The sequence below is a fragment of the Mercenaria mercenaria genome, chromosome 7, assembly GCF_021730395.1.
Source record: "Mercenaria mercenaria strain notata chromosome 7, MADL_Memer_1, whole genome shotgun sequence".
In the NCBI taxonomy this organism is placed as follows: domain Eukaryota; kingdom Metazoa; phylum Mollusca; class Bivalvia; order Venerida; family Veneridae; genus Mercenaria; species Mercenaria mercenaria.
Window position 1 is genome coordinate 50,778,198 of NC_069367.1, and position 15,658 is coordinate 50,793,855.

General features: G+C 34.6%; 1 protein-coding gene across 2 annotated transcripts; it reads left to right on the forward strand.

Annotated features, from left to right (window-relative positions):
* Positions 1–5,492: 5,492 nt before the first annotated feature.
* On the forward strand, positions 5,493–14,958 carry LOC123554227 (uncharacterized). 2 transcript variants are annotated; one of them, XM_045344220.2, is made up of 5 exons: positions 5,493–5,587; positions 6,112–6,346; positions 11,697–11,843; positions 12,638–12,771; positions 13,096–13,406. In XM_045344220.2, the coding sequence occupies exons 3-5, from the start codon at positions 11,717–11,719 to the stop codon at positions 13,270–13,272; spliced, it is 438 nt and encodes a 145-aa protein (XP_045200155.2). In that variant the 5' UTR covers positions 5,493–5,587; positions 6,112–6,346; positions 11,697–11,716; the 3' UTR covers positions 13,273–13,406. The 2 variants fall into 2 exon arrangements, 1 of the variants encoding a protein (XP_045200155.2); XR_008371744.1 differs by lacking the exons at positions 12,638–12,771; positions 13,096–13,406 and adding an exon at positions 14,462–14,958.
* Positions 14,959–15,658: the final 700 nt, after the last annotated feature.

Below are 15,658 nucleotides of genomic sequence, written 5' to 3' on the forward strand. Positions count from 1 at the left end.
ACACTTTAAAATCAACGGTGAATCGACCTTATAAACAACAATATAATGTCAATTTATTTGTACAACAGTAAATATTTTAGCAAAGTAAACACTGGATATATTTGTCAAGGAATATTTCTTGATATATTTTTATTTATATTGAAAAAAAAATCCCTAAGATATTCTTAAATGCATTATATAATTGTATTATTTCAGTTTATTCTTTTAAGGTCAATTATGGACAACATTAATAGCACGGTCAGCATATAGCAGATTGTGTACACTGGATACTGGGGCATATATTGTCACAGATCGGAGTTGCCTAAAGCACAGGCGTAGAAATTACTGTATTATTCCTAGTCCGAATAGTTGTTATATGAGATATCAACTTAGTGCAAAATGCACATTATGCACTTGCAGATTGTATGGTGAAAATTGAACTTAGCCGTGTCATCCTAAATTTAAGGATTGCTTAAGCTCCTGCTGGAAAGTGTTAGGCATGTACATTCGATTGGTATTGGTGTATTGCAGTGAGTCGTGTCATATTAATCAATGTATATAGGGGAGTTGCTTCCAGTATATCTGGCTTGTACGGTGGAAAGTGCAACAAATTATGCCCAATTAAATGCGACTCGTGCTTTGTTCTTTGGTCATGTTCAATTGACTTGTATGGAGCCAGCTGTAGCATACCTTGTTCTAAAGGGTATTAGAATTGCTCATGGTTGTCTGGGTGATGTACAGTTTTCAAAACAGGATGGCATTGCTCACAGTATGACAAGCAATGCTATATTAACAGTTTTAATGGTGGCCATTCAAAATGAAATTGTACAACTACTCGAAACGGATTTCGGGAAAGTCCATGAACAAAATCCTGTGATTGAAATCATTGCGAGTTTTGTGATATAATCGCTTACGTTTGTAACGTTTATAAATCTGGTCGTAAGGGATTAAAATGTAATTTAACCTGCAACAACAGCACAGGTAGTAAATATGAAATTTCTATCGGTCTATGCCCGGAACAGTCATTAGAATTTAACCACACTATCAATAATTGTAATGCAGACAATTGTTCAGTTTTGAGTGTGACAGAAATGCAGAGTTGCTTTGTACACCCTGCCATATTGTAAAGGGTTCTGGGGAACAATTTGTGAGAACAGTTGTCTAGTAGGTGACATATGCAAGGAAGTATTTGGAGACTCTATATGAATAGACAAATGCATATACCTTGCATGTAGCCAACTTGCTAGAGAATGAAGTATCACACTTGAAGTCTGATATTAGAGACAACGCTGCAAATAATGTGTGTCCCACAAACTGCACAGAGGGGAAACAAAATCATGAGCTTGTAGTTATATATGTCATGACTTCACTGAGTATTATAGGAAGATTTCAGCTGGTTCGTTTTGTACAACTGAATTCTGAGGTATACATTCACAGAGGAGAACTGTAATAGATTCCGCACTTTCGTGTTATTTATAAAGGGGACATGTTTCAAATGAAATGACGAGCTGGATATTTGAGGTCAGAATGCGAATACCCATGCAAGAAAGACCGATGCCTTGAGTACCGTAAAGATGCCAGGTTCCTTGGGAAACTCCTGTAACACAAAATGTAAGGAAGGATTTCAATGCTACGATACCGTATATGATACATGTATCCGTAAAGATAATCAAAGCACTGAAGAACTGAAGGGGCGATTTTCTTGTCGGTCTGATGGAAATTTTAGGTTCGAACCCCGCTACCAACCGGACTGATAATGATTATGGTCTAGTCCTGTTCCTTCCTTAATACGATGGTTAGGAAAACTGACGGACACGTGATAGTGTACCTCCTTTTTTGAAGAGTATTCAATTCCTACCATAACCCACTTTAACTAATTTATCAGGAGGACGTAGGTTCAAGTCCCACTAAGACCAAACGTTTGTTTTCATTATATTTCTTTTATCTAGTAAGATTAACTGTTTTTTCAAGACTTATTATTGATTTGTTGTATAAAAGCGGACATTTTTCATTTTATTAACCATTTCTTGCTGTTTAAAGTGAATTTAACCTCTGGTACAGAAGGGTGAAGCTTTAGACATCTTTGAAAATACTGAGTTACATGTGGTAAAATGTCTTTATTTTGCATTTATTCTTTAGTTTATATATTGTGGAAGAAATGTAGGTAGGTTTTACTTCTGCCCTATGGTTATTTTTGAATGCAGAGAGCAAGGCCATAATTTTTCAGTGTTGGAGTTTAATTTCTGTCCGATTAAATCCTTTTACTTGAGGCTCCCCAGAACAAATATTATCGACAGTTTTATTTTGTGTTTTATAATTGTTACGCAATACTTTGAGGTTTCTTTTATCAAAATGTTTGGTATAATGAATTCTCTGCGATCGTTTTGCGCAGTGGTTATCACTTTGAAATTTGTCTCTGTTTGAATTTGAGGAAATAACATAAATTATACAAAATTTAAAACAAAAACACACACAAAAAAAAAAACACGACACGGTAAAAGTTGTTTAAAAATGCAACACAGTACAAAAACAATGTTAACTTCAAGACTGTATCAAGTTAATGCAATTATTAAACATTACCATTACGGGTCCTCTATCTTAATATAACCTGAAATTCAGTTGAAAACGGGTGTTTAAACAAAAATCGCTGACATCTACCCCCACCTCCACCCCCCTCCACTGAAAAGCAATTTTTTACAATATTACTTTTAGCATTCCTCAGAATGCTTCTAAAACGAACTTGTTTAGTATAAAAACTGCAAAAAAATTAAAAAATAAAATCAAAACAAACTGCCGTTAAATCAGATAATATTATAGTTTCTATTGTAAGAGTAAACATTATTTCTGAAGCAAAATATAACATGTACGCTGTTTCGGTATACAAATCGTAGAGTGTGACCATTTGTTTTTTCTCACGTTACTGTGGCAATTCATCGCAGCGCTTACCTCCCCTAGAACCTATAGCAATTGATCTGGAAGAATTTATTTTTAAAACTTATGCTCTCCTTTTGCATTATTCATATTTTGTGCTCTTTATTTATTGTATTATATGCAAAATCATATCTGGTAAAAGTAATACTTTTATTAAACATATAAGTAATAATGCGTAGTATAATTCATATCGACATTTGTTATGAATGAAACAGTGATCGGAACCAGTGTTTGTTTAATAAGCTATTTATAGACCGAGGTCATAAATTATAACGAAGTGGTCGCTGGAATTCCGTTTCCATTTAAACAACATAAACATTATCTAAGTGTTTCGATAAAATTTTGATTCGATGTGTTGTATATTTTTGTTAAATACGTCTTACATATCGCATGTTGTATTAGCTTTATATCTGCATATTACATAGTGTGTGTATTATGTCATTGAGTTTTACCTTACCAAAGACGAAAAAGTCTATTCATACGGATATTTCATTCATAGAGGGCGAATTAATTTACGTTCATTATGTAATATTTTCTAATGTTATCTGAAAGGATAACAAAGAGCTGCATGACATAATCATTTACAGAATCACGTAGAAATTATAGTATTCTATGTATTTTGGACAGCTATACATATTTATATGCCATACATGTTATAACTGTTCTGCAGAAATGTTAGGACTATTTCGGGGGCGATTGTTTACTGTTGCTTGTAGGCATATGGTTTTAAGAGAATCTGAACCGTATTGTTCACTCTTGGCCTAATCGCCCAAAAATTGAATCAAGACAGGTAAAACACATACAAGCATAAATATTCATTTTAGACTATATCATTTCTTTGTAAGAATATTCAATGGAAACACAAAGGTATGAGTACACTTTATCCTAACCTTCCTGTCTAACTGTCATAGATTCCTGTTTGCATCTGGTCGCTTGTACCGGACTTCTAAAACTAGTTGGACTGATAGATTCCTACTGGGATTTGGTAGCTTGCATTGGTTTTCAAACACTAAGAGGAACTATAGATTCTTTCTGGCATCTGGTCGCTTGCCATGGTCTTCAAAAATCAAGTAAGACTAATAGATTCCTGCTGGCATCTGGTCGCTTATACTGGTCATAGATTTATCATCCAAGCTAGAAGTTTGATAATCGTACGTTTCAGAACTGCGAAGAATAACTTGAAATAAGGAGCGCAGTGTGTATATACAGTATGTATAATGTACTGATAGTCTTTTGCAAGTCCTCTTTTACATATATTCGTATACATTTTTTTTGTAAAATAAGCTTAAAACATTCAGTGTTTTATTATTAATACTGTAAAGTAAATATAGTGTTGGTTAGGTGGTGTATACAAAACTGGTTAAAGACTCTTAAACGTATTATTGTTTCCTCTCGGTTTGAATTATGCTTTAAAAACTATACGCATGTAACCATAATGCAATATATCAAAGATAAAGATTTCAAACACTTTTACAATAAAAAGACCTTAACATTCGTCTAACTTCATTGAAAGACATAAACAGTGAGCATAAAACACAGATAGGACATCATTAATGCTATATAAACTTTACTGTTGGAATATCTGAAGGTTAAAACATACTCTATATCCGTTCGCATAGTTTTGAAATATGTTCCCATAATTTAGGAGTCCCGCAAATTTCAAGCGGTTATGACATTATTTAGTATTATTTCATGTGTCATCATAAGCGTAATTTGTGTACTAGTTATGTCATTATTTAGATAAGGGAAAATGAAATGATTTTTTACGATATTAATGATACATTATGCGTCGGTAAAATTCTTCCTAAATTGCAAAGCCATTATTATGTATAGATAAATGTCTTGCAAAAAATAATCGCATGGGATGTTACGAAATTATCAGGACTGTCGTTCATTTTTGTGTGAGGAGAAGTTATTTGTTTTGTTTTGTTGAGTTCTAAGTCACAACAACATAGTTTAGATCTTATGAATATTGTCTAGGTTACTTTTTTCGTGGAGGAAGACCATAGTTAAAACCACCGACCTTCCATTAGTCAGCTAGACGGCTTTCTTACGTGACTGAAGGTTACACCCAAAGCGAGTAAAAATGTAAAACAAATCAGTGTTTGATGACAACGCATCAATCTTTGGTGAATATACGAAAGGACAAAATATCTGGCATCACATTACCACTAACTCTGTAAAGCTTCAAAAATCTGTTGTATGCGTAAATTGGAGTTTTGCGTCTGAGACGCATTGTTTAAAGTCTAACTCTATTAATTGCATTATTTAGTTTATACGTAATTTATTATGTATAGTTCATGTTAAAAGAGCATGGTGCCGTAAGTCAGGATCGCTTGCTTGCTGGAAAATTTAGACATAAGTATTAACCTTTAGTCTGCTGCCGGCAAGTGATTCTTCCTTTGCGACCAGTGCAGACCAAGATCCGCGGGCGAATTACGTCTTTGGGAAATTAATCGATAACTGCATAGGGCAATCAAGTATTAATCTCATTTTATAAAGGCTAGGGCATGGACATGTATAGGTATATAAGTATATGAACATTTATACTTACTGGAATTATCTTTTCTATTCTAGAATACAATTTTTACTCATTTACATTTTACCGACCCTCCCGTGGTACTTATATAAATACGTTAGATGCCACTGGAAACAACTGCACCGAGATACAAAGAAGGTAAGCAAAATTGAATTAGTATTTGTATCTAGACCATCTTAGATTTTCTTTTTTGCTTGATATACTTCAGAGCGGTGTCATTTATTGGCACATTGAATTTAAATGTTTAGCTATAATATGTTATCGTAAAAATATTTAAATATTTAAAGCCTTATTTTTTTCTCCAACCGGCATCTGGCATACAATTGCCTAATTAAGAAAGTAACTTTGAGCTTTTCTTTCTTTACATGTTCTCTGGATATCGTATTTTATTTAATAAATTTTGTGAAAAATAAGAATAGTGATAAAAAGGGTTGTATTTGCCTGCCATTTTTCATACTGAACTGAATATTTTGTAATCATATAAGGAAAATCTATTACTACTTGAATAGGTCTTATAGCCTAAGCTTTAAAATTCATTTTCCCCTTCCGACAGCTCACTTTCTTTGCTAACTAAACTGTATCTTCTAAATATAAATTAAAACAAAACTCTTTGGACTTCTGAAAAAGTTTTATTTTACATTTCTACTTTACCTTTTTTACAGAAATGGCGTACCATCTTCTATACACATTTTTTGTCGTGGTAGTAATTACGAATCACGTTATCATCGTTGACAGTTGCACTTGTCTCTACACAGACCCTAGACAAGATATATGCACCTCTTCCGTTGCAATTAATGCAACCGTGGTGTCAACCTCATACCCGGAGGGTGAACCTGATTCACCATATTATGGATTGTACCCTGTTCGATACGAATTAAAAATTCACAACGTTTTCAAGTAAGTTTCATTGCGTTATACGCTACAGAAAGTTTAACTTTTCAAACCGCGTGACATTCCTTTAGAATGTATACATAAATATTGCAGAATTTCCACCGCATAACGATGTTCTAGCTAACAGTATCAGTCGAGTCTCCAGAAGAATAAAACATATTAAAATAAAATACAATGATTTTAATTCACATTTTAATAATATACAGGTACTTATTCGCAAATATAGAAATGAAAGAAATTTCGAATCATCATTTATCCTGTCACTTGCAGTATTTTCGACCCAATATCAGGGTGCCGTATATCTTTCTTGATATACCGTCAGTTGATCATGTGACCAGTGATATACGGTCAGTTGATCATGTGACCTTATGATCGATATTGCTGTCATAAGAAATTTTGCAACGAAACCATCATCATTGTGTTGGAAATGTCCGAACTAAGAAAATGAGTGGTCAAATAATGAGTTTTTATTCAAAAACGAAGAAGTTATTGCGATTTTGCCGGTAATCACGTCATTATATAAGTGACGTCATTAAGAATATGCATTACGAATATGACGTCATTAAAGCGGTTGTCGCACACTTATTTTTGTAAAATAAATTGCCAAATATCGGAAAATGAAGTAATGACAAGATAAATAGAATAACAGGTTAGTGCCTAATATGGAGAAAGTTTATCTGGCTCGGCTCCGGACGTTACCAGGTTCGCCTTCGGCTCACCCGATAACCTCCTCCACCTCGCCAGATAAACTTTCTAATCTACGGCACTAACCTATTATTCTCTATATATCGGTTGCGTAAAACCAAAAATATCATGCACGAACATACATGCTTCCTGACCCAGTTACCGGTGGTCTTAATTTTAAACGGGTACTTAAAGTTATAAAATCAGTTTACATTTGCTTACCTGGATGTATTTAGTAGATTTTTCATTTATTTACACTATCCAACCATCAAATCTCCCAGAAATTCCAAGAAACATGTTCAATTTTGCCTCGATTTCATGTGTACACAAACTAGATGTGAAGGTCATTTGTACCAGTACCGATGCATATATAAAAAAGTCTCCAGAAAAATGTCCTGTTGTAAACAAAGTCTTGACAGGTAACTGGCTTCAATCAAAAGTTTTTTTAGCATAACAGGGCACAAAATACTTCCATAATTTCATTAAATAAACAAACTTATGCCATTTTAATGTCAACAGGTGCAGAAATAAACACTTTTCAAAACGTTTCTAACACTAACCGACAACAAAACTGTCAACTGTTTATCTATATTTTCATTTGGTTCCATATGGGTTGTAGGATCACAGTGAGGACAGAAGAACTGAGATTCACGCCTAACAGCCCTGACTTTTGTACAGTATTTAAGGTGGGTCCAGTGATTACAATTATCACATTGTGCCCACTGAGCAAACTCTAAAACATAAGCCAGGTTTACAACAGGAGGCATTCTTTTGTTACAGATGCAACAGAGGTCTTCATCATCTTCAGATACAGACAGATCTGATTCACTACTGTTAGTTGGGGGGATATTCTCTTTTGAGCAACTTGGGAGAGGCGATTTTTTCTTGAAGAGGGTTTTCTTGGCAGCAGACGGTTTAGGTTCAAGAATAACAGCATTTTTGGCTGAAGATAAGTTGCCTACAATATATGGTGGCACAAACTTTATTTTCTTAGTGGCTTGAGTTTAAACTGCAACAATTCTACGACTTTCAAGAAACTGCTCTGCACATTTTTGAGTGGTATTGTTGTCACTTTCTACAGATGTTTCTTCATTGCCTTGATATATTGCAGAAGGCATGACCTTAATGTCACTAATTTCATCCCTGCTAAGTGGAAACATTCCAGTTTTTCTAAAGCCACTTATAAGATTACTTGGTGAAAAGGCTTTGTCGCACACTTATTTTTGTAAAATAAATTGCCAAATATCGGAAAATGAAGTAATGACAAGATAAATAGAATAATAGGTTAGTGCCTAATATGGAGAAAGTTTATCTGGCTCGGCTCCGGACTCAATCAAACCGAGTCTGCAATTTTCACTGTTTGCCTTGTTCTCGGTGCTTCCGAGGGATCTACTTTTCAGATTTTATTTCAAATAGGCTTTGGAAGATAACTCCCCCACAACATATCTATTAATAGCGTGTCCTGTGTTATTTCTCATGTAATTTTGACACTCAAAGTTATACATGGCTTTGAGAGGTCCAAAGCATGCAACGTCCAAAGGCTGAGTCACGTGAGATGTATGAGGTGGCAAGATGTAAAACACAATACCATGGTTTTTGCCCCAATTTGTTAACGAAAGAGACACATGGGACTTATGTCCATCAAATATAATAAGATGGGTCTGACCGTCAGCAGTGTTTGCAAATTTCAGAAAGTGATTAGCCAAGTAATTTTGAAATGTTACTGAATTTGACCATCCTGTCTCACTCATTTCTCCTGCAGCTCCAGGGCATGTGTTCTCCAGTAAGTCATCACACCACCTCTTTCCAGAGAAGATGTAATATAGTGGTATGAATGAACCCGCAGCATTCCCGCATCCAATTACAGTTACATTTTTGCTTCTTGGAGATGTGACAGCTTGAGGGGTAGTTCCTTTCGGGCACAAAACCTTTGGTGGACAATGTTCCATCAAAATACCGGACTCGTCAACATTCCAAATTCTCTCTGGATGTTGTTTAAGGTCAAATTGGCTACATGTGTCTTCTAACTCTGAGAAATGCTTATCCAGAGACTCCTGGGATGTTGCCTTGGCCCTTACAATTGCCAGTTTCTCGGGTTTGGCAAGGTGTATATCAGGCCACCTCCTCTTGAACCCTTGGTACCAAGAGCCCTTCTCAGTAGGATCAGTAGCAGACCTTTTACCAAGAATTACAGCGTACTCGAAAGCCATGTCCAGGAATTTTTGTCTGGAGTAACCATAGCCAATATTGGACATATGGGTCATATGGTCTATAAGACATTTCTCTTCTTTTTTGGTGAAAAGCGGGTCTGGCCCATGAGTAGGTAGGTTTTCAGCGGGTTGCAGACCTAAATGTCTGTCTCCTAATGTACTTTCAGGCACACCAAACACCCTTGCTGCCTTATACACAGGCATGCCATCTTGCTTAACAGCTTTAAAAGCCAAACCAATCTGATCAGGGTCATAATTTCTTTTCTTCTTCTGTTGGCCAATTTTTGGAAACTGAAAAAAAAAACAACATAGAAAACATGTTTCATGGTGTTAAAATAAATTTAAAAATTGTATCCAAAAAATTTCATGGGATTAATCATAAGGGGTGATTTTTACTTTAGCACCGGCCGGTACTCGTAACGCAGCAGACAACTCATTATTTTGAGAAACTGGAGATGAATTAAAGGTAATATTCAGTTGGAAATGATATGAAACAGTAAGTTTTCACAGTAAAATTGATTCCTTTATTGAAATAAACCAACTTACCTTGAACAAGCTCATTGTAAACGCTTTTCAATGAATTTGACAGGTTGCGGGAATTTTTGACAGCGCACTTTGTAAACATCCGGTATGCAAATGACATGACGTAATAGATATTTGGATATTTCGGATTACACCGGCTACTAGTATACACCGGGAATAGGGTCACAAAGCATAGAATTTTTATTCAGTGAAATCAAAAGATTTATTTTTATTTATAGACATATTCCTCTTTGCAAGGACGCAACCAGCTGGTTTTTCTTTTTATTATGTGTACAATACTTTATACCAATAGTCTGTGAACATTTTGTGCAGTCCCAAAATAAACAAATTTATCAAATTCTACGACTTTCATATTTATGAAGACCTTATTAGCACCGGCATTTAACAGCTACATTTCATCACTTTTCTTCATGGAATTAATGTAACCTTAAGTATAATTATTAAATGACTCATTTAGCACGTCATGCGACAGGTTTTTGATCTTTTTTACAGTTACTAATGAATAGAAGATTTAGATACTTTATTAAAGAGAATCCGTCATTGCGGTATAATGTCTATCCACCATTTTGGAGAAAGCTTGTGAGACATAGCGTAGTGTTGGGTGGGGGTGGGGGGGGGGGCGGCGGAAAGAAGGTGCGGTGTTTCTTATCAGAAAAATCAAAGAAGAACAGCTATTTAATGTGTTGCATAAGGGAACATTGGTAAAATTGAAATCTGGCCAGAAGAGGGTGGAAATGGACTACTTTGCTTAGAATTTGATAGAAAAGGACAAATTTGCAATTTTGCTGTAAATGAGGATAAAACCCCAAAAAATATCACATTTTCACTGTTTTGGGTGTAATTGTTTCAAAAACTGCATATTTATAGCCTAAGGATTGCTAATTTCTGACAATCATAGGTAAATTTTAACATAATTATTTAACAGTTTAAATTTATGTGTAATTTGTATGCAAATCAGAGAAGAAAATGACAAAACAGTGCAAAACTAGGCTGCAGTTAGGATAACTGCTGGGAAATTATGTCGCGACAGATATTTTTGGCAAAATCTGACGCGTTGTCTTATGTTACCAAAAATGCCATAAAACCGTAGAAACTGTTGATATCAAGCTAAAACCTTGTATTTTTTCATGCATTTAGGCTGCTTGTACATTTCAAATGAAACTGGCACAACTTTAGAGAAAAAAGTTTTTCTTATTGGCATACAGACTCTAAAATAGGAAAATGGGGCGAAAAAAATGAAATAAGGACATGACAGAATTTGTCATGGAAACTTAGAGCATACACCACCTCTACAATATGGGGTCTCATTTTTAGCTGATGTTGCAGTTTGTGAGTTTGACTGAAAATATGTTTCTTGCATCAAACATGACCGCAACTTTTCTTTTGACTTTTAATTCAGCACTGATAATATTCTTCAAGAAAGTGTAAGTTACAGATATTTAAAATGGTTCCTGTTGTGTGCTGCGGCCATTGGGAATATGACAATTCTATATAGAACAAAGAAGAACAGCTATTTAGTGTGTTGTGACCTAACATTTTAAGAATTGCCATTTATTTTGTTTGTAGTGAGATTTTAATTATTCTTTTCTTCCAGTTTATATGTTTCATTCAGTTCTATCTAAATATTAGATACATTTTCAAATGTTGCATATTCCCCATTTATTTGCATTATACGCTATACAAAGATAATTACGCTATTCGATACGGATTAGATATGCACAACGTTTTCAAATACGTTTAGCTGTGTTATACGCTGCATTTAGATATTTACGTGGTTTGATACCATTTGTTATCAAGTAAGTTAAATCGCGTTACAAAAAGATATTTACTCTGTTTTATCCAAGTAAGATGTACACAAGATGGTTCAATCAGGTAATTAACGTAGAATTTTAAGATAATTAAGTTGAAAAATATTTCAGCTCTCCCGGAGGCATTGACGATGTACCAAATGTCGTGGATTCGTTTTTACCAGGAAGTTTATGTGGACTCTCTTGCAGATAACACAACCTACATCTTGGCTGGATACATCGTAAATGATACTTATAACCCTGGAAACCAAGTGATTGGTAGGAACACTTTATTATCATAATATCTTCACTGGTAAAGCATGTCCGGTAAGCGTATTAGTTGAAGCATAAAACAATGGATGGATGGATCTCCACTTTGACCCTTATGGGAGGCGAATAACTATCCATGATGCCTTGAGCGAAGACAATATGTTTTAAGACATGTGCCTAACACGTTTGATATATGTTGATGAGTTGTCATTTATTAAACGGAATTTCTTCTGATACAAATTCCACCAATAATGTTCAGATTAACCCGTCGTCGTAACATACCTAAAATACTGTTTTATCCATTAAGAACACACAAACAAACTTATCAGTTAACGTTTTGTTAATGACGCAAACATAACTGAAATCAACAACTTAAGGAGTTAAAAATAAAAATTGTTGACATAATTCTAGCTTTATTTCGGTATGTACAAATATTTAGATAAGGTACACGCTTAACTGCAAATGCCTACAAGGAAACAAATGTAAGGCAGAATACCAGGCACTGGAATATTCTGACCACGCACTGACCAAAGAAATCTGCCGTTTTATTATATTAATTCTCTTCATAAAGGTATGATGCCGTTTTATTATATTAATTGAGTCGCGTCATGAGAAAACCAACATAGTGCGTTTGCGACCAGTATGGATTTAGTCCATCGTGCGCATCCGCGCAGTTTGTTTAGGATCCATGCTGTTCACTCACTAACAGTTTCTCTAATTGCAATAGACTTTGAAAGCGAACACCATGGATCCGCACTATGCTGGTTTTCTCACTGTGCGGTTCAATTATTCTTTTCATAAAGGTATGATGCTGTGCAATCTGCATATATACGTCAGTGGCGAGTGGGGATCGTATCGTAATGAAGCTGATGAACTCATAGAACAATTAGACTGTTCTAATCCGCCATCCTATGTTGGACCCGAATACGAAATAGAGGTAAATAATGTTATGTAGATTGTTAGTAACGTATGACTTGCGACTGAAAATTATCCTACTTTAATCATAAAGATGATAGTTTCAGGGCTGATCGGTCCGGTGTTAGTATAATTTGATAAGTTTGTGTAAATTAACGTCAAGTTGCATATACAATGCCTTTGATAAAAAGGTCAAAAATGCACGTTCAAACAGATCTGAAGATATGGAATTTCTACTTACAATTAAAAGATTTTCAATACTGCTCAATACACCATATCTTTGAAGATACCATTTGCATTAAGAGAACTATTTTCGCCCTTAATATTATTGTATATTATATTTCAGCTGATACCTCTCAAACGAAACCAACAAGCAAAAGCACCACAGAGCAATGGCAAAAAAGATGCGTTAAGAGCACTTGGGTTGGCAGTCAATCGAAGAGAGATGACAAGTGGACTCGAAACTTTCCTATCTATCTTCTCCGGAGGCGTTGACAAAAGACGACAGAATCTACTGCCTTAGTAATTTTGTAGATGATACAGAGAAATAATGTGAAATATATTAAACTCACTTGCTATTCTAAAGTTTATATACAACAATAGGATTGTTTACGTCGATTTCAATTTCAAAATAAAGAATTAAATACTGCAACTATTTACATGTTTTGTTTTGTTTTGTTTGATTTCCTGGATAAAAGTGTGTAATGAATTCCTATAATTAGTAATGGCTGAGACGGCTATAAGAATCTTTCACTGGTTGAATATCTTGCTCGGTGGTAATGGTTTAGTCTATAACGAGGCTCTGCCGAATAACCCCAGAACAATTACACAAGTGTCAGGTACTTTCATCCGCACCTTCAACTAGTGATAAATCACTTTTCCGTAATACCTCGTTCTTCGATTAAAGAATAAATTAAATTTTTTTAAGCACTATTTTATAAATTTACACATTCATTCAAAAATTCATAAATTACAGCTCGTGAGTCATCTTCCATCCCGGGGTGTAAGATAAGTTATTTTCTAGCACCAGAAAAAAACAAAAAAATGCTGTATAATGTTATCTCCACAACTGATTATACTATACACAGAATCTACACATTATATTTCAGCATGAAAAATTAGAATACATGATCGGATGATTTAGTCCCACAGACGATTTGATATAATAGTTATTATCAATATTCATCATATATGTGAATAAGAGAAGGATTGACAAGGCATATCTATTTACCAATATGCTTCAGCCAGTTCTCAACAAATTATCGCGTGCAAATTTTGTATCTATTGTTATTCTTTATTATTTATTTTTATTCTTTTATTCATCTAACATGCTAAATAACAATCGGCTATTCGGCTGGCAAATTAGGGAAAGCGAACAATTCTGTGTCAGAAAGCATGGCTTTGTTTCAGTTTAAAGTCCGGCCGTATAATCCGTGTCAGTTTGAAAACAAAAGTCTTAGCTCCTACACGTCTTATCCGTAACAAAATGTTGTAAGTTATTTGTAAAGAACAACTGAGCTCTACAAAATAATCAAGGAGCATTCTGTAGGATGTGTCCACATTATGTAGTACTGTGCTACTATTGACAAAAGTCCTTAAACTAAAATTAAATAAAATAAATCCAACAGGGTCGAAATTTTGTTTCGAAAGTGGTGTGTTTGTTCATTTTTTGTTGCTCTGACAGACTTTATGGCATATGGCAATTATTTCAGTTTTTGTTGGAGGAGGAAGACACAACATGTTCAACGACCTCCCGCTAAAGACATTGTTTCAGGTATGGACCGGAATCGGGATAGAACTACAGACCTTTCGAAAGCCTGCCGGATGTCTTTCCCAGACGAAGATTTTTACAAATAAGCGATATTTGTAGTCCTCATCGGCGAAGGGCAAATGATTTGAAATCATTTCGCCGAGGTCGCCTTTGAAAAGAAAGTGACGGGTTTAGTATCATCACTTAATTGAATGTAGCCTGTGCTATTGCTTGGTCACAATCTATGCTTTCAAATGATCTTCTAATACAATTTATTGTGTGGTGTCTTTGAAAAGTCTCCATGAACTTAAATTCAGCGTTGTCGCATTACATTTTCTGATCCTTTGTGAACATTGAGTCTATTCCTGTTAAGCCGGTGCTGGTGGGCGTTGCGAATTTCATGACTTCTAATGAACAAACTTAATCAAATATAATCTATCATTGAATTGATTTGCCGATATATTGCGATCTATGTACGTTTATATTTTGGTTGCCGTGCTGAATGAGTGCGTATTATGAACTTTTGAATTTTAACTCGTAATAATAATAATAATAATGATAATAATGATAATAACAATAAAAATAATAATTAAACAATATTATTATTGTTATTGCTGCTGTTATTTATGATGATGATTCTGGTATCAAGTCATTATCATTTCTGTTATTTCATTTCATATTATGACTATAACTGAATAAAATTGCAAACTACATGAAAAGGTAAATTAATATATAAATTACTAAAAGTGCGTAACTTTTCTCTAAGGGATAGTAGAAAGTGCAGTTACATTAAGATATATCAAAACAAGTGATTTAGCATTTTCATCATAATACTTAAATTATGAGCCAATCTGGTGAATCTCAACTCCGGGTATTCAATACTTTTAAATCTCTATGGGACGTTTTTAATACATCGCGATGCTTCCAATGTTCTGACTTGCAAGTTATAATTTACAATTTATATTTGTTTTGTTTTTTTTGTTTTGGGTTTAATGCCGTTTTTCAACAGTATTTCAGTCATGTAACGGCAGGCAGTTAACCTAACCAGTGTTCCTGGATTCTGTACCAGTACAAACCTGTTCTCCGCAAGTAACTGCCAATTTTCCCACATGAATATTTCGAGAGGGAGGCCCTTGACGCTGCCAAAAACCCTCTATCA